The sequence below is a fragment of the Rhodamnia argentea genome, chromosome 8, assembly GCF_020921035.1.
Source record: "Rhodamnia argentea isolate NSW1041297 chromosome 8, ASM2092103v1, whole genome shotgun sequence".
NCBI classification, from domain to species: Eukaryota; Viridiplantae; Streptophyta; class Magnoliopsida; order Myrtales; family Myrtaceae; genus Rhodamnia; species Rhodamnia argentea.
The window spans coordinates 6,311,133-6,334,799 of NC_063157.1; the positions used below are offsets into that span (position 1 = coordinate 6,311,133).

At 39.2% G+C, this 23,667-nt stretch overlaps 1 protein-coding gene across 2 annotated transcripts; it reads right to left on the reverse strand.

The window, feature by feature from the left end:
• Positions 1-18,309: 18,309 nt before the first annotated feature.
• Positions 18,310-23,151, reverse strand: LOC115741174 (beta-glucuronosyltransferase GlcAT14B-like). 2 transcript variants are annotated; one of them, XR_004015445.2, is made up of 5 exons: positions 22,018-23,151; positions 21,830-21,905; positions 21,579-21,694; positions 18,625-19,213; positions 18,310-18,585 (listed from the first exon to the last, which is right to left on the reverse strand). XR_004015445.2 is itself a non-coding variant. In XM_030674932.2 (4 exons), the coding sequence occupies exons 1-4, from the start codon at positions 22,595-22,597 to the stop codon at positions 18,699-18,701; spliced, it is 1,287 nt and encodes a 428-aa protein (XP_030530792.1). In that variant the 5' UTR covers positions 22,598-23,151; the 3' UTR covers positions 18,310-18,698. The 2 variants fall into 2 exon arrangements, 1 of the variants encoding a protein (XP_030530792.1); XM_030674932.2 differs by having other exon boundaries at positions 18,310-19,213.
• Positions 23,152-23,667: the final 516 nt, after the last annotated feature.

Here is a 23,667-nt window from a genome sequence, read left to right on the forward strand (position 1 = left end):
GTGTGCGAGTGTGTAAATAGATTCATATAATTATTGAGGTGTGATTCATACTCTCATCGACAGGAAAACGCGAGGATCCCACTCCCCGATGAGTGGATGGGAGTCCAGGGGAGCCGCCTTGTTGTGGGTTGTAGGGGGCAGCACCGTCAGAGCACTTTTATAATTTAAGCCAATATTTTATTTATAGTTTAGGCTTGAGCCCATCAATAACTATTGTTATATATATTTTTTTTCTCTCGTAATTGAGTGATGTAATAAAAGTGCGAGGTACTAATCATAATGGAATCCTTTGCCGCTGGATATAGCCCTAGTTTAAGAACCATGATAAAATCTCGTGCCTCGAGTTATCTTTCTAACTTCTGTTTTGTTATAGTTGTATGTCGAATCTTAGTAGTAATTTGAGTGTGCGAATGAGTCATGCTGAATTCATCTTTGATGATGCGAAAACTCATGACTCCCTCGTTAAAGGAAAAGCATGGCAAAAGTTGATTTACTTCTGCCAAAAAGCAAAATGCACATATTTCAGCTAAGCAAAGGCAAAGGAAACCCAATGAAAGGAAAAAGGGAACCGTCCACCTGTTCGATCTTGGGCTTCCGTGAAAGTTGGCCTTGGCGATAATGATTTGCTGTCTTCAACTTACATGATGATGCTTTGCGGTGCTTTAATCATGTCCAGTTTCATCTGGTTTAGCTGCAAAAGCAGAAGACAACGAATGGAGAAGAACGTAAACAGAGCCATTCGACTCACGATAAATCACCTTGGTTCGGTTTAAATTTTTTGTTCCCACCGTATTGATGCGGTATGTGATCCGGCTTCATGTCGTCGGATCAGCGTGTCATCTGTTGCTAAAACGAGTGATCGAACAGTGAAACAGATAGAACAAGTAAAATGAATCGGATGCCAGATTTACGCGATTCGATCGGGGTGGCATACTTTCATGTGGAGAGCAGTAAAAAGTTGAAGGTTACAACTACACTCGAGTGAATAACTCAAATCAAAGTCCACGTTGAATATCCTATTTCAAAATGGGATGAAGGTCGAGGCATATTTTCACAGTATCAACCCAGACAAAAACAAATCGATAACGGCTATTTGTAGTTGCTTTAGTGCCATGAGCTTAACGGCATTACACCGACCAAGGGCGGAATCTAATATAAGTTCATGATGTTCATCATGTATGGCATCTGGTTTGTGACGTGGCATGTGAGTATCATGATATGTGATTTCCTCCTTATGTTCTTCGTATGATTTGTCATGTTATGTTGCACATGATTATTCTCATGTCATGTCATTTTATCGTTATGCCTTGGCATAAGATTTGACATGTCAAGTCACGTGTGATTACTACCATGGCACATCATTTCATCAACTCCGCATATTTATTGTCAATTTTGTAGGACATATTTGAGTTTTTCGTTTTGATTGACATTTGCACGTACATTTTCACACGCACAAATCGGAGTCACGCCATTATACATGAAAAGACAGCCTCGTAAATCAATAGCGTGGTCTATGAGTGTTTTCATGGTATTTCCAGATTTCAAATAAAAATATCATGTACATGATTTCTGTTCGCATTTCATTTAGGTCATGCATCACATCGCATTGCACATGCTAATCACGTGACCTCTCCATAATGTCATCATCACGGACAAGCGATCATAACATTGGAGCTCCTCCTAGATTAATTGGACGATGATCAATTGCGAAATTCAAAATAAAAGAGCGAAAGCATCCGCCTTGGATTGACAATCTTTTCGATTGGGAAGTCGGAAATCAAAATCTTTTGAATTCTAAGATAGGATCACATTGAATGCCTCCTCAAATCCCGCTCTCCATTAGATCTCCCTGTTTCAATCAAACCATTGTTCGAGGAGAGAGGGGATCGCTGTTGAACAGGTCAAAATCGTCTACGTCAGCTTCCAACCCAGATCGAGTTACCACGCCACCCAACCAATTTGGATCTTCCTATTCTCCAGCACAAAACTACAACTCGTTCAAACTTGAACTGAATGAACTTCGTTATACAGATTCTTTGCAAGTGTATATAAACCCATCATCTCTTCGTAATCATCAACATTGTTTGGAATCCCGGTGTTTTCACATCTATAACTCAGTCAAACTCGAACTGAATTTTGTCATAAGTATTCTTTGCAAGTGTATATAAACCCATCAATCTCTTCGTAAATCATTAAAATTCATCCGTTATGACACCTTTGATTGCCCAACTTTTCACATTATTTGTCATGTGGTGTCTGAAATTTGACATACAAACACGGATGAAACTAAATAGAGAGGCCGGGACGGCGGAGAAAGAGTATTTTCTGCCACCCTGCTCATTTCCGACGCTCCATTGAGAGAAATGGAAAGATAGGGAGAAATTATAAAAGTCTCAATCCAAGAGAAATGTATTCAGGAACCTGAGAAAGTACTGAGTCAAAGGCTTTCATAAGATCATCCTCAATCCTAAGGAAATAAGCCATTGGCTATCCGAAATTAATCAACTTTGAAAATGATTGAGATGGCTTAGAGGTGTACGTGCATATGAGATCCCTGATCCTTCTCGATTCAGCTTATTTCGATGGATTCGGACGAACAAAATTCGAGACGGTTAAAGATTGTTGATATCGTCATATTGATCTCAACAAAGACCCTTGTTCTATAGCCACTATCTCGACCTTGAATTCTAGGGACAAGCTAAAATGGTTCATGCACTCTGGCATGAATGGATATACATGATTCTAATTAAGTTAAATGAACTTAATTTATCGAGTAAATGTTGATCCTACTTTAGATACATCAATTAAACTAGCTAGCTGTGTGTGAATGAGCTGAAGTCTTCTAAGAACCAAAGTTAGCTACTAGTTCTAAGTTCGATGTATATTACGGTCAGTGTTCAAATGCGTTCTCATGTACCTCAATCTGGAACATATGTGCCCTAATAATATTTAACCATTCTGTCCAACACATCGCAATCCTTAAAGTAGTCCAGAGCTAGCAATAGCATGCTAGAATTTTAGGGTTTTGCCTTGCTTCTTTCTGTCAAATCAATTTAAGGGATTGCACGGATGACTTTTGATTTGTATTAAAAACACATTTCTATACTCTTAAGGAATCCAAGAAATTTCACATCATCATGTAAGCATGTATAAATTATGTATCACCGTGCCTTAAATGTTTCGTTAGGTGGTCCATATTAGATCTCCAAAATCTTGGATAAGACCCTAAGTTGTAAGTTCTCTCTAAATTATTGATTGGGAAATTACATAAATAGTCCCATGTACTAATATCCAAATTTCACTCTCTGTTCATAAGTGATAATCAATCATTTGGTCAAAAAAGGAAATAGCAATAATTGGTATGGAATTAGCACGCCGTCCTCTTCCTCCTCCGACCATGTATGGTGCATCTCCCTTTTGGTACTGTAGGTGGCACTTACATGCATCTCTCTATTCCTTTGTGTCTTCAGACAGGAGGAAAAAATAATGCAATTAGAACATCAATTTGCTAATGCATTGTGAACGGATCCGAATTAGTTGCTTCTCGCCTTCTTCTTTTTTTCCCCCTTTTCTATTTCGATATAGTGATTACCAAATCTATAAAGAATGTGTCTTTTCATGTGGATGATCTGAGAGGTTGCAAATTTTTTTTTTGTGTGTGCGTGCGCGCACGGACATGCCATTCAGATTCAAACAGTATAACATGCGGATATCGATAAGTCATTCTTTTAAATCTTTTGCATTGGATTTTCACAATAAAATTCTTGGTCCCCAAAGACTTCAAAGACATTTTTTTTGCTTTTACATAGGGATTTGATGCTATCTAACTCAAATACGAGTTTGTAATACAAACTAGTTGATAATTTAATTGGAAAAGAGTGGGTAATCACTCTAATTGAGGTTGTAATTTGTCAAAAGAGTTGATAAATTTTACAAGTTGACAACCAAAACAAAATTTGTAATTTGATAGGAAATTTGATGTACTATTGGTAAGAAACTCAAACGTTGGTATCCGTAACTAGTGTATAAGTTAATTGGCGAAGGGTTGGTAAGCCCCAAAACTGAAGGTTAGGACTTTCATATATATTTATATAATCGATGCACCTTAAGTCACATTGCTTATTCTACTAGATCTTACGGAGAGGAGTTGGTATCAATTTATGCCTAATTGCTCCACGTACGGATAATTCGTCCAACCCAAGTAGCTATAATGTCCATTTTGTTTTACGTCCCCTAACTCTTCCTCATCTAGGCTTGGTCAAAATAGCAGAGAAGGTCAAAATATTAGTAGCATGGTAGAACTCTAGTCCTAAGATGCTTCAACAGGAACATATTCTTGTTTCATTATAGTTGGTAAATTTAAAGGTGTTGGTAACGAAAGGCAAATAAAAGTTCATACAAGATACAAGAGTGTTATTTTGCTAGAGACAAGACAGAAGTTGCTAGGTACAAAAAGATAAATAAAGTATCAATAATTAACTCAGAAAAAGTTGATAATGCAAAGTAAGTGGGTAACTTCATATCGAAAATTTTGGTGATTACTCTAACTAAAGTTGGTAATTTCTAAAAAGAGTTAGTAAATTTAACATGTTATTAAACAAGGTAGTAGTTCAAATGAGAGTCGGCATTCCAATATTAGTTAGCAATTTAATTGGAACGAAGTGGATAAGTCATTGGAAGAAAGATTACTAAATTCATTTAAGAGATGTTAAACTCAAAGCATTCATAAAAAAGGACAAATGCAAAATGGTAAGACATAAACAAAAAAGTTGGTAATTTGCATATCGTGAAAAAGATTTGGTAATTTCATAAAAGTACAAGGTACAATGAGTTATCAAGAAACTACGCGACCGGTAAGTTTCTTTTCCCAATTTTTCCTAACACTTGCCGACTCCTTCAGAAGTGTACTGATATGGAGAGAAAAATCTGTTCTTTTATATTATCGACGGCAAGAGATGGGCGGCATGGAAAAATGATTACACAATCTGTAGCGTCACACTCCAGCGTAAGCATGGAAGAAATTACAAGAAAGTCCTTCTAGTAGTAGTATCTTTTCTTATGCAAGGTGGAATATATGCTTATGGTATTAATCCCGTCTTCAAGTAGTGATGTGACTTTCTAGAACTGTCATTAATTCATCTTGATGGAAAGTTTGTTTCACCTCTTGATTTATGCGTGGGTTTGGATATTTTATGTCGCCTTTTTCTCCATCAGTGCAATCCACAGGTCTTAGGACACGCATGACAACATTTTAGGAGTAGAATTTATATTTCAAAAGTGCTTTTAGAGCAGAAATTTATTTGGTAATGCAACTTCTAGAGCAGAAATCTATTTGGTTATGCAACTTCATTTTTTTACTTTTGGAGGGTTTTTTTTTTTTTTTTTTGCTCCAAAAATAGTTTTAGAGCCACTTGAAGAAGTAAAAAAAATTTACTTCTCTCTAGAAATAGAAAAATTAGGTTCTTGCCATAAGTTGATTTTTAGAGCAGAAGTATTGCCATGCGTGCTTCCATGATACTTTTAAAGCTCAAATTCACGTAACCAATCAAGGGGTCGATTTGCTTTTCATTTTAAAAATTTTAAAAAATGATTTTTGGGTTAGCAATTCTTTTATTGATTAAAATTTATCCACATATTTGAGACCTTCTATATATTACCTTCCTTTTACTTACCAACAGAATTAACAACAATAATTTTTTTTACAAGTTCTCTCAACAAACTGATTAAGAAATAAGATAATATAAAAAGAAGTAATCAATGTGCTTAGGAAAATCAGTGCCATAAATCAATTTTCAATGATCTGAGCAATGACCTCATAGCAACATCACTTGAATGACGCAAGATTCATATTCAAAGTCTATGGATAAGATCTCTTAGTATTAGAACTCATGTAGGTTGAAAGGGGACACTCATATCATATGTTATCATCAAATAGTGGTCAAGATTCTGTCCAAGGTGGTTCTTCACCGAGAACATCATGTAAGAGCATAAACCAGGATTACTTAAAAGCATAATCAACATGTTAATTATAATCAAATATAGCAGCTCTTTTTTCTATCTTCTTTTGCGCTGAAGAACAAAATCGATTGCACCATAGAGGATATTCTTTTCGGCGGAAGCGCATGATCAGACACCGTAAAATCTCATTAGAGTGGCTTTTCACCCAAAAAAGAAGAAGAGATAATTAAGTAAGATAATGTCTGCTTAGATATCAAGAATTACGGATTTTGCAGCCTAATCATGCGCACTAAAACATATATAATCCGACTGATGTTGGGCGAATTAAGATTTTTTTATAAGATTAACTAATCAAAAAATTTGATAAAATGCAAGTGGACATTTAGATGAGTGAATCATCTTCAAAACTCATAATTCCATCGGGTCTACCACATTACTTAATATATTAAATTTGTAATCTCGGTGTCGATATTATTCCACGCAACTAAAGCGTAGGAAATCGATCAATAAAGTGGAAACATGATGCTTAAAACAAATGCCCCACGCAAGCATCTTAGCATGCATTTTGTTGAAAGTGAATTTGGCTAGCAGGGTCCACCAAGGACACTCTGTGTTTGAATGTTTGACTAAAATTCCCTCTCTTTTTTCAGCATGTGGCGCACAACGAAATAGTCATCATGCCTTTCTTTTTACTTTGGCCAAAGAGTTTGTTCCCTCTTGAGAAAGTGAATTCATTGCCAGAATAAATTTAATCCATTGGCAAGACATAAGGTCATAGTTTTTAACTCTCGTAATCCCATCTCCGACCACAAACAAGTTGGTGTCGCATTTTTATTACTTACTCGACAATAGATTTGACCTAGCACTACTTGGAAATAATAAACATGATAAGTCTCATATTTGTTTAGCCGGAAAAATTACCAAAAAAAAGTCCTAAAACTATTATACTAATGCAGATTCAGTCCTAATTCTTTTAATTTGGCCAATTTAGTCCTAAACATTTTGATCATTTGTTAATTTAATCATTTCGGCCAATTTTGATTGACAATTGATAAAGTGGATACTATTGTGCTAACGTGAACAATTTTTATAATTTTTTTAAAAAAATTATTTTTTATTTTTATTTTGTCTTTCTTTGCTTTTTCTCTTTTCATTATAACCGGCGAGGGTCACATTCATCGATTTAGGTGAGCCTCGCCACATAAAAACAAAAAGTATATAAAGAATACCAAAAAAACTTAAAAAATTTGCAAAAACCATCCATGACAGCATCGGCCGTGCCACATCGGATCGCCGTCGTCCACGTCGCTTATTTCAAGCCAAAATTGGCCGAAAAGATTGAATTAACAAATGGTCAAAAGATTTAGGATTAAATTGACTAAATTGAAAGGTTTATGACTGAATTAGTATCCATACATTAGGTTTAACTCTTTTTGGTAAATTATTCCCTATTTAACTAGCGATTTTTTTTGGTTAATTTCGATACATGCATGCATGTGTCTCTTTGATTTGATTGTGTATAGTTTCAATATGGTTGCGCGGATTGTGATCAAACTTGTCGCTCGACGCATGACACGAACATATGAGACTCTGTAAGTATGAAATATGTTCTGAAAAATCATGTAGATAGGTCACTTTCATTTTTTCATATTCACTCCCGACCCAACAGGTCGTGGTGACTAAAATATAACTTGAGATCGCAGGTACTAGGCTCGAGAGTCATCTTAAGGTATTATTATTGATAGAACCATTAAATATTAAATCAAGCCTTCATTAAAAGTTTAAGCTTTTAGAATAATTGGCAGTGCTTTCACAAAATCTCACGTGGTATCAGAATAGGAGCTCATGAGTTCAAGTCTTTTCAGTATCCATTTACCTTCCCAATTAAATATTTTCATGCTTAAAACTAGGTGAAAAGACCAAATTAAAAGTGAGAGAGTCACCTTTCCAATCAAATATTTTCACACTTAGTACTCGGCAAAAAGACCAAACTAAGCGTGATGCGGAGTGATAGAATAATTAAATATTAAAAAATATCTTCACCTAAAAATTTAAGCTTTTAAAATAGTTAAAAGTGATCCACAAAATCTTACGGTCACAATGGTTAATTGGTGTGCATGTTCATCACGTGGGAATGGAAGGATCATGGACATCAGTCTAGTTTGACGTTTACTTTGTCTGTACCTGAAGTAAATAGTGAAGGGTCCCGCAAGGAATTATTTTTACTGATGAGAAATTCAACGAGGGTCGAAAAGCATTGTCGCCAAGAGCACAAGGTTCTCTCCCTCTTTCCCTTTTCGATCTCTATCACCAAATTTTAAAATCGAAGAAATGACAAAAAGAAGATAAGAGAGAAAGGATGGAACAGTCCTCCTCGGCTCTATATAAATGTGCATTTGGATGGTTAAGACGAGACAGATACAGCTCGTGTTGTGTAGAGTTTTTAGGAGTTTGTCCCCCTCCAGAAAGAGAAAGAGAAAGGAAGGAGGGGGCTTGATTTGGAGCTTAATAGGAGCTCTTGTCGCGGGAAAGATGGCACTCTGAGCTATTGCCTGGGCATGCATTGTGATATTGCATGTGCTTTTACATATGTTCGCCGGTAATAACTACAAGCGCCATCTCTCCTCGACAAGAGTCCCTTTAACCTCGAGAAGTTATTGCATGGTCCATTTTTCTTCTTCTACTCTCTCTCTCTCTCTCTCTCTCTCTCTCTCTCTCTCCATGTGCACGACACGAGATGTTTTCTCCTATGGTCCAGCCTAAGATTCTTTCTCTTTTTATGTATGCGAGAAATGCTTGTCCCCCATATTGTTGATGTTCTTACTTGCTCTACTATGACCAAGCTTGGTTCCGTTACGATTCACAAAACCCGTGTTCCTTAACTATGATATCGATGCATAATGATGTGTAGAATAGATGATAAGTGTGGATTGTTCGAGTAATTTAAGTAACATATAGTTGCGAGTTTCTTCTTGCATCATTTGGTCTCTGGTTTTTTTAGTAGGTTTCTTAATTACGACGCTCGTAATTAAATTATGATTCTTGCACATGACAATTTTGTCGATCGTGTAGCCAAGCCACCTAGCTTAATTTTTTGCATGGTTTTAAGGGGCCAACCTCGAATGCATCTCTATTAGTTTATCTCTAATTTTGATCTAGATAGGCTAAATTCATACGTGATGTGATTATAGTCACTTGGTATCAAGGTCGTTATCCACTTTCGTACATGAGCTGCCACCTTTCTTGCTTTTCTTTGTGGAAAAAAAAAATCGTCTTTTTTGACTTAGAACTCACAAACCCCTCCTTAAAAGAAGAGCATCCCAAAAGGTGCTTGGCTTTTACCACAAAGATTCTTGCTAGGGAAAGGAAAAGGAAACAAAAGGAAGGGAACCGTGGAACTGCTCGACAGCTCGAGTATTGTGTGTTCATTTGGTGTTATGACAAAAGGCTACTTGCACTGTCTAGGTCAATTCGAATTCTATTCACTTTTGTATTGTTCCCTGTTGTATGGCCCTAAGCTCAATTCGACTGAACGCTGCACGACTTGTCACTTCTTGCTACTTTGCACTGTCTAGGTTGAAAATTCTAGCTTGATAACGGAGTGCTGATCGGCTTATCAATCCTCTTCTCTCCGGGGCTTCGCCGGAGAACCGTGGGTTCACCGGCAACGGAGCATGGACTACTCCCGTTCTTTCCACTCCCAAAAGCACCAACCATTAGGAATAAGCATGGCGGGCCCATGAGACAACAGCTCGGAATCGACCTTGTCGAGCAACAGATCATCTCGGGGGAACTTCCTCGCCAAAGGAGCACTGCTTTTGATGATCCTCGGATATCGGCGAGGTTGAGATGATGGGGGATGCTGCTTGAGAGGACATATGCATGAAGTGGAGGTCGCTATTTATGGTGGCGTGGTGGTAACTCCGGCGTGTTGCAGATCATAGTACATGAGAACGGTTCGATGTAGATTGTCCCATCTCCATATGCAGTAATAAATTACTTACTCATATAACTACAAGACATATGAAATGCTTACATAACTAGACTTTGGGCAACCGACATCAATTCCTGACAGCAAAAACTCAAAAGAAAACTCGGCCTAGCGAGTCCGCATCCGGAGTGCCTTGGCATCTATCCCGACCAGATGTGCACAATTTCAACAATAAGTAAGGCCCAAAACAAGAGAAATAAGAACTTCTCACAATCTTTTAAGGTCATACATATTCCTGAAGAAACAGCTATCGGGCTAACTTCAAGTAGAATTCCACACATTACTCGCAGGCATGCTGCGGAATGAGGTAAAGAAAGGGTCGAACAGTCGTAGCGCGAGCGCTGATTCTCCAAAAAGATTGCGACGTGATCATATGCGCTTACCGGCCCATGGTGGAGCGGCGCTAGATTGTTATCTACCTCCCCGAACGATTTTAAGGGCAAATTCTCTCATTTCGGCCCGGTGCATTCATGATTTTACTCCTAGTGTGCTCCCAATGGAGTTTGAATTCAAGATCACAAGAAGAGGAGCAAACACGATTACCATCTAAACCAACAATAGACTGATATTGGGATATCAGTCAGTCACCTTGAGGTCCTTTGTAGCGTTGGCCAATTTCTTTCCCCGGAGTAATTCCGCTGCACTGATTCCATCACCCTCACCGGCGCTCACCAATCGTCGGCCCTCTTTCGTATCACACTAGACGTTGGTGTCTAGGTGAGTCAAGGTTTGTGGCAAAATCTCATTTGATGTTTCGGTTTCAACATACATATATAATTGAGCCTAAAGGTCGGGTCCTTATTGCATTATTCATTATTCTAATATATGTGCTTCTATGAGCGATTGATTGAATAAATTTTGCACGTATTGCAATAATTTGCATTTGGATTTTAACGATGAACTGTAATAAGACATGCCTTTCGGTACCTCGTAAGATTCTTTATTCGCCTCGCTCCTGTTGCATATCATACACATGTTTAGAACTTGGATTGCATTCATAATTCATATTTGGAATAATGCATGTTAGTTTCAGAACGCATATAGGTGTAGAACAATGCATAGCTTACATGAAAAAAAAAAAAACACGAAACTACCAAAATAGCATTTCATGTTAGTTCATCAATGCATGTTAGATTTTGCATGTCCAATGTGGCGTTTGCGGAATTGAGAAAAATACATGCAAATGGACATGACTATCAGAGAAATACAAGCATTAGCAGGAGGTGGACGAGAGTGAAGCAAGGCAGCTACTAGAGATCGAAGATGAAGAGGTGTTTTGTTCTTAATTGCTACATGTATAACATGAGACATCGTAGTCAATGTGCCGGAATTGTGCGTTTATCATTCTGATTTTGACTATCAATAAGCGAAACTAGACCAATTCCTTTTGGTAAAATCGATTTTACAATCATGTAAAAAGAATCGGTCGACTGTCACATGCTTACCGTAATCAAAGTCAAATTGGTAAGTACACAACATTGGCACATTAACGAGGATATCCCATATCATAAAGGAAGCTGCTAGCTTGACAATATGACAGTATTGTCATTATTTTTTATCTCACGATTTTTCAATTAATGAGTGCTTTATACAAAACACGTTGTGATGGTATGTGGATCTACGGTCAGAAATAACCGACACTACTATCATATTGTCATGGAAGCATTTCCCTATTATAAATGCAGTAATTAAGGACAAAATACCTCTTCGGTCTTTGGTAGTTGCCTTGTTGTTTCACTCTTATTGGGTGCTCCTCCTCCAATTCCTATCCACGCACTTACTACATTTCTCGGCAAATGTCACATTATGTCAATCATTTTAGCTGTTGCAAATATTAGCGAAACTCAATAGAACGAAGCAAAAGAAAAAGTAGAAATAGAAAACTAAAGATCCAACCAATCTTCATGCCTACGAACCATTGTGAAATCAAATTCATGTCTTCATACTCAGCTATGATAACACATCTACAAATGCCCGCATTTTCAATCCAACTTGAAACAACTAATGGCTCATCCAGAAACAAGTACAAAATTACAAGCATCCGTTGATGTTTGCCTGTAAAACAAACAAAAAGTGCCTTTTTTTTTCCCTTCTCTTGCCTCACACCTCCGTCGCTACCTTCGTGCTCCGCCTCCAATTCAATTGGTTGCTTGGCATGGCTAGATGCCGTAGACCCTCGGTCCGTGGCGTACGTATGCTTTGGGACAGTGGCAGCGCCGTTGCTAGCGAGGTATCAGCTCTCGAGGAAAAGAGATAGTGTGAAACTCTTTATCAGTAAAAAAATTATCAGTCTTTCAAATAAAAAAATAGGCAAATGCGCTACGTTAGGAGTGAGTAAAATAGACTGACCGGACCAAACCGGACAGACAGGTAGGGTTCGACTCTAAGGTCATCGGTCTGGTCTCCGGTTCCTCAAGGTGGAACAGGTGTTTGGGCAGTCCAATTTCCCGTTCTACCGGACCAATGGACTACCCATCCGAACCGATAAATTTTTAATTTTATTTTTTAAAATACAAAACCTAGTTCTGACCACTAAAAAAAAAAAAACGTAATATTCTAAACAAAGAAGCAGCTCCTGCCTCGTGAGGTTGTGCCGATAGCTACAGAGCCCAAGAAGTGTTTCGTCTAAACTTGCACGCACCGAGAACACTCGCTCGACTTTGTTTTATAAAAAATCATGTGTCCAAATCTTGAGGCAAGTATCGGCATTCTCAGCTGCATTCACTGGGTTCTCAACATCTTCACATGTCGAAGCACCGTATTTGCCCAAACCTGTCTGGATAAAATGGTACAGGCAACAGATAAAAAGATCTCAGCTCCTTTGTATTCTCAAAAATTGAGTGTCGACAGATCCAAAGCTATTTCAGAAAGCAAGAAACTAAAAAGTTAGTGCACATTCGGGAACCTTTTTCTAGTCTTCAGAAGTCTGTGAGTGCGTGGGACAAGATTGAAGTAAATTGAGATTGACTTTTTCATCTAATGTTGTAATCAGTGGTTCTTGACCTTTTGCTTTCATTTTACGGGTCCATTGCACCGCCCAGGGCCCAGTTTGATCTACAGTTCTGAACCCTAGACTACACCTCATTATACCAGCGTGTAAGTGCGCAATTATTAGGCGCACTTAGAATAGGGTTATGTAATCTCAACATGCTCTCTTTCTAGAAGAAGAAGAAAAAAAGACTCGCAATGATGAAAATAAAAAAACTGAAGTACTTAAACTAATAAAAAAAGTGAAGTAATCGAACCAGATGGTACAAAAGGAGAGAGAGTGACTTTTTCATAGAGTTAGGGTCTGCGTCTAGGTTCGTGACTTTTTTAAAGCTGAAATTCGAGTAGCTAATCAAGGGGTCGATTCGCTTTCATTTTATAAATCTCGCAAGTGTTTAATGTGGATTTATAAATTAATTTTTAATAACCGGAGCAATGACGTCATAGCAAACATCACTCGAATGACGCAAGATTCATATTCAAAGAAGTCTGTCCAATGGATAAGATCCCTTAGAATTAGAACTCATGTAGCGTTGAATAGCGACAACTCATATCATATGTTATCATGAAGTAGTGGTCAAGATTCTGTCCTAGGTGGTTCTTTACCAACGAAGAACATGCAAAAGCATGATCGGTTACAATTCGACGACCAAATAGATTACTAGCTGCTCCTTTTTTACATCTTCTTTTGCGCCAAAGAACAAAATCGATTGCGCCACAGAAGATATTCTTTTCGGTGGAAGGGCGTGATCAGTCCCCGCAAAATCTCAATTGAGATAATGGCTTTTCCCAAAAAGTATAATCAATTAAGATAATGTCGACTTGAATATAAAGAATTACGGATGTCAGAGCCGAATCATGCGCACTAAAAACATACATAGCCAGATTAATGTTAGATATGTTGTGATTAGTCTACACGATTGGACATTTGGACGAGTGAATCGCATTCGAAATTCACAATCAATCGGGTGTCCCGGATCACTTAATATACCAATTTTGATGTCAATAATATTCCACACAATCAAAAGGGTAGGAAATCAATTGATAAAGTGGGAACATGATCTTAAAGCCTCTTTGAAAACAAATGCCCCAACACGAGAATCTAATCCGTTCATGTTGATCAAGGCCCCACCAAGGACACTATATGCTTGACTAAAATTCCCTTTGACAGCTTGATCACTCATTTATTTAATAATTGGGCTAGCTGTTTGAATTCAACATCTACTTTTCCAATCTCATGGACGTTCGTCAACATGTGACACACGACGAAGCCATCATAGTACCTTCCTTTTTACTTGGTCCAAAAGGCTTGTCCCCCTCATCCTTTGGCAATACATTAGGTCATAGTTTTTAGTCTCGCAATCCCATCTCCTAACCAATGTAATTCAAAGGAAAAGAAAGTGGATGCCTCGTCGCATTTTTATTACTAATCCGATAATCAATTCGACTAGTCACGCCCTTAGTTTCAATTCATATGCATGTGTCTCTTATTTTGTTCAATTATAGTTTCAATCTAAGTGAGCTGCGATTGTACTCGTCAATCAACTAGAAACAAGAAAATTGGACTGGAAAATGAGCAAAAAAGCCCTAAATCTATTGCACTTCTCTGCCAGTTCAATTCTAAACATTTCAATCTGGCCATTTAGTTCTAAAACATTTTGAAATTTTTTTCATATAGTCCATTCTACCAATTTTGATAAGAAATTAATAACATGAATATTGGAGTGCTGGTATGTAAGTTTTTTTTTTTCTATTTTTTGCTTTTAAATATTTTATTTTTTTTAATTATCAAGGGTCGGCAAAGGGGTTGGCATCCACCGGCCGCCGGTGAGGGCCTTGAGCCCACGCCGTAGCTAGCAAGGACTTGCAGCCCTCGTCCGGTGGTCGGCGTGAGCTTGTGGCTCTCACTCATATCAATACGAGGGCTCTTGAGGCCCTCGCGGGCTGCGTGCGAGGGTAGGAACCATCCCCCGGTGGCGGGCGGCCCCCTTATCGACCCTTAACAATTAAATAAATGAAAATAAAAATTAATAATATATATAAAGAAGCAAATTTCCTTTAAAAAATTCCACTTCAGCATCGGCCTTGCCACATAAGAGGACTAGCATTTACATCATCAATTTCCGATCAAAATTAGCTGAAGGGACTTAAATTGGCCAAATTGTAAGTTATACAACTAAATTGGCACAAGTGCGATAGGTTGAGGACTTTTTTGGTACTTTTTTCCCGTCATATTCATTTCATGTATCATATTCTAATCTAGCAGTCATGGTGAAGAAAAACATTAATTTTGAGATTGAAGGTAACCGCATCTGTGATCCTTCCCTCGAGAGCGAAGTCAAGTCATTCCCGCGAAATCAATAATTAGAGTTTGATTGGGAGGGTTACAACGTATGTGGATATGACTCCACTTCGATGTCTACTTTGATTGTAATAACAATGAATCGAACATTAACACAAAAAAGAAAAGTGAATGGCCCCGCAAAGAATCCCTTTTTTTTTTAACCTAATGAGAATTGGAGGAGGAGGAGGAGGAGGATGATGGAAGCAGCATTTGTCGCCAAGAGCACAAGTTCTCTCCCCCTTTCTCTTCGCCTATCTCAATCCGCAAATTATCCTCCTGAGCTCTATATAAGTGGGCAATTTGGGTGATTGAGATGAGACAGATACAGATTTGTGTTGTTGTAGAGCTCTGATTTAGAAGTTTAATTAGGAGCTTTTGTCGTAGAAGAGATGGCACTTAGAGCTGTCGCTTGTCGCATGGCATTGTTGTACCGCGTTTGCCTTTCGGGAATTTCGCGGTTGGAATAGCTACAAGCTGCCATCTCTTCTCGACAGAAGCCCCTTCAAACTCGAGAAGTTACTGCATAATCCATCTTGAATTCTGCTCGGTCCATCTCTCTCTCTCTCTCTCTCTCTCTCTCTCTCTCTCTCTCTCTCTCTCTCAACCTCGGGAAATTTCGTCTGTGTTTTGTTCTTTTCCTTCTTCGTGTGTGCGACCAATGCTCGTTCGCCACGCTATTCGATGCTTTTACTTGCTCTGCTACGACCAAGCTTGGCTGTGTTACAATCCATAAAAAAAGTTGCATTCCATTGATACGATGTCTGTGCAGCATGATGTATAGAACTCATGGTAAGAGTGGCATTGTTCGAGCATTTTAATTGACAGAATCGTGTGCGAGTTTCTTCTTGCACCATTTAGTTTCGTTATCAAGTATCTCAATTTCGAGGGTCGTAATTAATTTCGATTGTTATGCATGGCAATTTTGTTTGAGCCTAGCTAGCTCAAATTTTTGCATGACTTTTGTGGGCTATGCCTATGCATGAGCAGGCCAACTCCTAATCTTTTTTAGAGTGGCAATGTTTGCTAATTTAAAAAATGCATCTCTATTAGTTTATCTTCATTTTTCGTCTAGCTAGGCTAATTTCATACGTGATGTGAGGTCAACTTTTAGTAGTGGAGCATCGAAGAAGTTCCATTCATCTTTGTCATGTTTGTATATTGATCGATGATAAGTCGATCGATCTCGTCATTAGGACGAAGAAAAAGAAAGTATGCAATCCAAATATCTAAGTAAGGTGGTTTCTTAAGATGACATTATATGTTAAAAGTCCCACATCTTTTCTTCACGAGCTTATCATATTATATACAAATTTTAGAACGCACTATCCTTCCATTTTATATGGGATGTGGCATTAGAGCTAGTTTCAACTCTGTGCATTCGATTTATTCATTTACTAACTTTAATTACAAATTTAAAATTTGTCAAAAGAAAATCTTAAATCTATTGCAGTTCTGTCAATTCAGTCCTAAACCTTTTAATTTTATCAACCGAGTCATAAACATTTTCGGGTTTTGTCGGTTGAGTCCATCATGTCACTTTTGGTTGGAAATCGTCGACATGAGCGTCGACCGTCCTACGTGACACAATCGGCAATAACGTTGAAAATTTATGTTATATTTTAATATTTTAAAAAAATTCATTTATTTTTCTTCTTTTTCCGTCTCCGGTCCTTTACTTTTTCTTTCGTCTTTTTTTTTTCTTTTTTTCTTCCCTCCTACCCTCAGCAGAGGTCACCAGCCTCAGGCAAGGGATGCCCGGCCTAGGCTAGCGAGGGTTGCCCTCACTTGGGCGGGCGTTAGCCGCCCACCCCCGCTATGCCACGTAGGAAAGCAGGCTGGCATCCACATCAGCAATTAATTGGCAAAACATAAAAGTTTATGACTCAATTAACGAAATTAAAAGGTTTAGGATTGAATTGACAAAAAATTAATAAGTTTAGGACTTTTCACATGATTTTTTTTTAATATGCGTGATGTTAGGGACACAAAGATTGATATGCAAAATTAGTTCACGGAGGTTATGTCGGTATTGCAACAATATTGCCTGGCCAGACATGTTTGTCTACGAACTGCAAGGCGTCACGGGTAAAAAGGTGCTTTGCTTCTACAACGAGAAAAATGCGTATGTTTCTGCTAAGCAAAGGAAAGGGAAACCAAAGGGGAAAGAAAGAAAGGACCGTAGACCAGCTCGGAGTATTGTGTTTTCATTAGGTGTTTACAATCCCGGTGTGCATTAGTAGGTTATGTTGTAAGGAACATGTACTCTGTACTCATCCTTCTTATGGACCGTCTATTCGAATCACCAAACGTTCGTATTATTTTCGAGCCATTCTAAAGAGCGAGGATCAATGTATTCCGACCATTATTCAAATAAAAATGGGACGAAAATGTTCTTGATCAGGCCAATGAAATGGGCCCAATCTTGGGCTTCCGTAGTGGTGACCTTTGTGACAGTAGTATGCTGGATTCCCATTGAATCCTGCCCAGTTTTGCCTGATTTAGTTGCAAAAGCAGAAGACAATGAACCGCCAAGATTGAAAACAGAACCGATTTACACGCTACGAAATAGCTTGGTTTGGTTTGAAACTTTGACGCGGTATGGTTTGGCTTCGTGTCATCGGCTTGGTGTCCACATGCTCATCCCTACACGAAAAAATTCGCGCATAAATTCCATATAGGGAAGAACCCAAATCAGTCAAGACCCTCATACCAAAGAGACAGATCATCAAGTTTTCTTCTTTTTTCCAGCAAATGTCTTGCATCAGGTTTCAATTCAAGAGATAATCATGAAGAAGCCCGTCCAAGTTTCGGCACGCATTCACCAGAGAGAGAGAGAGAGAGAGCAGAGGAGGCTTCAATCTTTTTCCTAATGTAACGAGGTCATCCAGCACTAGCACAAGGATCGATCACCTTCATAGTGATCTTCACAAAGCCATTGAGCATCAATGCCAATGATCAGCAGCTTAGAAGTCCAGAAGATCCGCGCAACAGCAGGGAAAGAAGGAAGTCCAAATAGCAAAGTTGCCAGTAAATGATATCAATTTCGATTCTTTGATATTCGTCCACGAATGTTTCATACACCATCAGCCCACAAATAAGCTTTGATTCGGAATGGGGAAACAGATCGCAGTAAATACAATTTCAAAACGAGAAGCAAAAGGGTAAAAACGGGCTAAATGGTCGAAAGACAGTTAGTCTGTTTGAGTTTCCAGCAGAAGCATTGCGAAGTAGATCCCAAGCATCCGAACCGACAAACTGGATTTTACCTCCGTAATACCCACCGCATATACACTGTAATCCAAAGCTTCCACCCGCCAATGAAATATAATCGCCTGATCATGACCTTTCGAATTTTGTTCCCTTTTGTGTTGTCTTCAGCTTAATTTGAATGATCACTGCATAAGTTGTCTTTTCTTGCTACTTGCACTGTCTGGGTCGAAAATTCTCACTTGATAACAGAGTGCTGATCAGCTTCTCAATCCGCTTTGCTCCTGGACTTGGCCGGAGGACCGTGGGCTCACCAACCACGGAGCATGGATCACTCCCATTCTTTCCGCTCCCAATGCACCAACCACCGGGAACGAGCATGTCGGGCCCGCGAGACAACAGATCGGAATCGATCTTGTCGAGCACCGGATCATTTCGTGGGAACTTCCTTGCAAAAGGAGCGTTGCTATTGATCATCTTCTGCATATCGGCAAGGTTGAGATAATGGGGATGCTGCTTTGGAGGATTGTCCCACGATATGAAGTGGATGTCGCTGTTCACAGTGGTGTTACGGAACTCTTGCGCATTGCAGATCACAGTGTGAAAATAACCTTCTGGAGACGATATGAAGTTGGCATAGTACATGAGAACGGTACGAGGTAGGTTGTCCCATCCCCATATGCAGTAATCAATGAAGGGTCGTGTCAGAGCCATCCAAGCAGACCCTGCAAAGAGAAAAAGAACATATGATCACACCACTGCTAAACTAAAATCACAGCCAACACTTTATGTGCATAACAGTGTGTCATTGCATAAATTGTGTATGTGTAAGTTAACACAATGTCCAGAGTCCACGCCTTCATAAACTTTCAATCTGGACGTGACATGGAGATTAACCAACATTGTTATTCTACATAAACATATACAACCAACAAAAGTTTCCAGTGTGCTTTTAAACAGATAGAGCAACCAATAATAATGTACACTAAAAAAACCAAAGTTCTCTGGCAATGAAAGGGCTGGTTGTGACATAATATCAACATTCTTAGTCACTAGTCAGTTGACTTATTTCTGAAATCTAGTTAATGTTTCTACCAGACTAAAAAAAACAATTGATTTGTCGGTAAATTGCAAAAGTGTGGCATAGGCAGCCACTTATGAAGAAATGTGGAGAGAAAAGTGCCATGAAAGTGAAGAGACCTAGGTCTGGCCATCTTACTCTAGATTTATGGGATTTACGCTTCAATGAATAAATGTAACATTCACTTGTTAAACATGTAGACCTCATTTTTTAACATGACGGACAGTAAATTAGGTAAACCTTCAAGTTAAACATGTAGAAACCAGGGAAATATCCCAAACGAAATGAATATGAATCCTTGAGTTACTATTGCTGTCAAATCTATCGTCATACAATTAGAGGATACTGCTAAAATCAAACAATTTTAAGAGAACCTAAAAACACATCTTAGGTGATGATGAGCATAAACCGTAAGCTAATGCCAACGAAGTCCACTAGAATAAATTGTAGCCAAAGTAGCAATTGATTTCTAATCCAAAACATAAGCAGCTAAAGACTGTTATAGCGCAAGTAGATAATGGATGCTTGAAAGCATACTAGAATTACAACCTAACAAGACAACAAGATCAACTAACTCAACAATTATGGCTTTTGACACCTAGCACAACCTATAGTAGAAAATTATTCATGCTATGGCTAGTTCCCCTGCTGCAAATTAGGATTGGTTCTTTTATTTGTGAGAAGGTATCATCACATAAATTTACTCCTCCAAATGTCCCACAACGGGCCAATTACTGCTTGCCAACTTCCCCATACACAAGCTGATTTTGAAAGCCCGACACTGGAACCATATTTTTTGTAGTGAGACAGGTCCTCACTTTTCAGCATCAACACAAGCAACTGCTGTAAGCAAGGCATCAACATCTCCCAAGTAGTATCATTGTCTCCTCAACCCCTTTCAGATTCCAAAGATTATTTGTTCCTTTGGCTATAATTTATGATAAACAAAAGCATGTCCTCTTTGCTTCCAGAAGACTAGCAAGTAAGACACTTCGAACAATCTTACAAAAATAGGATGGCAGAAATATTCCTAGTACTGATACTAATAAGAAGGAATCATTGAAACTATAATACTGTCCAAAGCACCAAACTATGTTCAAGCCCACCAAATTTGCTGTCTCCTTGCTCTCAAGTTGGGAAACAATTAAAGTTGGCTGAACCTGATAGAAGAATGGCAGCCAAACTAGCTCAGACTTCAGCGAGAAGCAACAGAAGTCTCATGAACTTTCAGGATTGCCCAAGTAGACAGTGCCTTACCACAAAAACGAGATCAGAAAGTGCAAAGGGAAATTATCTCAACTGTCAAACAAAGGAAATGAGAAAGTAATATTTATGATTCAAATAGGGGGAGCTGTTCGTGTCAGGTCACCATGTTAGAGTTTGATATTCCTGCCTTTTGGAAACATATCAAAAGCTCTCATGTCATGTCAACTTAATCATGTCTAGTTTGAGTTGCTCTCAAAATGTTTCCCATGTTCTTCCTGTCATGTTTAAGCTGTGTTGTCAAGTCCTGTCAAAAATTGTCACCTCTCGATGTAAATTTTGACCAGCAATACAAAGGATGGTGAGCTGCTTTCTTCACCGCAGAACTTTGTCTAACACCTCAAAGTTCAAAATATTAACGTGACCTCATTGCAATGTCATAATTGTTCATCATCCATCTTCACTTTTTAACTACAGAACAGTTATCATAGCTCTTCGCTTCACAATACTAACGTATTGCAAACAAACACCTGTTATTTCACTGGAGATAATTCTCACGCACGCTTCCATCACCTCCACCTTGTCCAATGCATTTGTGAAAGAAAAGGGATTTCGCAATCAGAACTCGCACTTCATTCATTCAATTCATTTTCAAGAACTAGCTCCTTCAGTTTACTCTTCAATTACTGTTCAGATGATAGTCCAAAACAACTACTTTTAGCCTATGACTACAAATGCGCAGATTGCAACATGAAGATGCAAGCATTGAAAAGGAGAAATTCACAATGTGTAACCTGAACCCGCACCTGTAAAGAGCTTAAAGGCCGTCGGCACACTTCTCCTCTGAGTAACCCAGAAAACATCAGCTTTCTTTGTCATGTACAAACCCGGATCTACGATAATCGGCTTCGCCCTTTGGAACCTGCAGGAATCAGCATGCATAAGCATCAATCAACATACCAAAAATCAAACCAAACACCAAAAAAAGAACAGCAAATATAGAAAGAGCAAGAAATGCACGTTAACGCAAAAATAACTGCTAGAGAAGTTCACTCACTCTTTCCATCCAATGTTGCTAGTGTGATCAATGAAGTTAAGATCTCTCGGGAGGTACGAAAACGTATGCAGCAGATCTAATCAACCCAAAAACACAACCACAAAACCAAATCCAGTAAGTAACCCCATAAACCCGAACTGCAATCACATCATCTAAACCCACCAAAGCAAGAAAACAAAAGAGCTCACCATCTTGAGTGACAAGTGGGTAATCCGAAGCACTGAGATTGATGAACCAATCCCAATCCCCACCTTCCCTCAACAAGATAGCAGCAGCATGGAGTGTGTTAGCCACCATTGTTGGCCCTCTGTAAGTGACGAGATTGGCCTTGGTGATCATCCTCACGTTCTTAAATTTCACAAACACGGGATGCGTCTCCACGAAACGCTGCAGATCCAACCTCTCCTCGGGCTTGGACTCGAGGTCCAAGTGGACAACGTACTGGTTCCGTGGATGGTACAGGGCCATCAACGTCCTTTTGAGCATCGACCCGTCGCCGGTCGAGCCGGAGATCAAGTAAGCGAAGCGAGGCGGCGGCGGGACGGCAGAGACGGGAAGTGGGTGGAGCTTGGATTCAACGAAAGGAGAGCTCGATGCGGGGGAGAACCGGTAGAAGGGAAACAACGGCACGCCCTCCGGCGAGGTCAGCGTGGTGAGGAAGAGCAAGAAGAGGGAGACGATCGAGCCGATGGCCAGAGGGAAGATCCACCTCCGCTCCATCGTTTGAGGATGTCTCAGGTGCATGTAATAGCTCTTTAGCCTCTTCATTTGCCGTCGCCAGCACAATTCCACTCCAATCCGCCTCTCCCTCCCTCTCCCTCAAAAACCCACGCAGAGAGACGCGCGCGGCGCGCGGAGACACCGTGATGCAACACGACGGGCACGAGAAAAATCCTTCCTTTCTTCCGTTTTCTGGGGTGAGAGGATCAAAGAAAGGGGATTTCGAAGATGGGTCTGTTGGAAAACAGGAAATCAAGGATCTCTCTTCTTTCTTTTCTCGTGGGGAGGAGATGAGAGAGGAGTTACGAGAGGATAAGCTGAATCTACTACCTCAGCGAACCAGGCTACGCAGTGAAAGTTTGGTGGGAGATGTGGGGGGGTTTTGCAGATTTCTCTCTGTGCTTCTTCAGGTGAGAGAGAGCGGTGAGACTGTGTGTGTCGGATACGACGGCGAGATTAGTCAGACCCCGTGGTGTGATCGCTCCGAATTACAGGTCCTTCGCCGTGGAAGGTGGTGGGGAAGGAGGAGGCGAGAGGATTTGTACTTTGGTTGGTGATGGCGAGAGTGAAGATAAAGTTAGGAATCAATTGTTCTTCTGAAGCTGTTGGATTTACGTTGATTTTACGGTCGATCTTGGTGGGTGAAAGTCTTGGATTGAGTGCAGGATTCAAGAAAGGGGTCGTCATCCATAAACAAACCGAAGGTATAATCTGAAAATTCGATTTAATGATAAGAAACGTAAATTACGAGAATACAAACAAAAAAAAGATTTTTGATTGAACTTTTCGTAGATCCATGAAATGAATTCGACCGTATGGATTTATATTATGCACATTGTGACAGGACCACCTTAAATATATGACTCGGTGGTGAGAATCAACTCGTGGCAAATCAGGATTTCTCGAAGGGCCACCAGCCAAAGGAAGAGGAAAAAAAGACAAATTAGGGGCATGTGCTTGAAAAAATTAGTGAATGTCTGCAGAATATTTGGAATTTTTAAAGATAAATAGACCTCAATAAGATAAAGGAGATTTGAATCTAAATTTAACAACAACAATAGCAGCAGCAAAAATCATTAGAGATTTTTGTGATTAGTTGCTTGATGTACTCAACTCCT

Excerpts from the sequence above, each read along its gene's own strand:
- LOC115741174 (XM_030674932.2), bottom strand. The coding sequence starts at position 22,597 with ATGAAGAGGCTAAAGAGCTATTACATGCACCTGAGACATCCTCAAACG. Across the intron at positions 21,906-22,017 it reads CCCACTTGTCACTCAAGATG|ATCTGCTGCATACGTTTTCG; the intron begins GTGAGCTCTTTT and ends TGGGTTGATTAG. Across the intron at positions 19,214-21,578 it reads GGCCTTTAAGCTCTTTACAG|GGTCTGCTTGGATGGCTCTG; the intron begins GTGCGGGTTCAG and ends TTCTCTTTGCAG.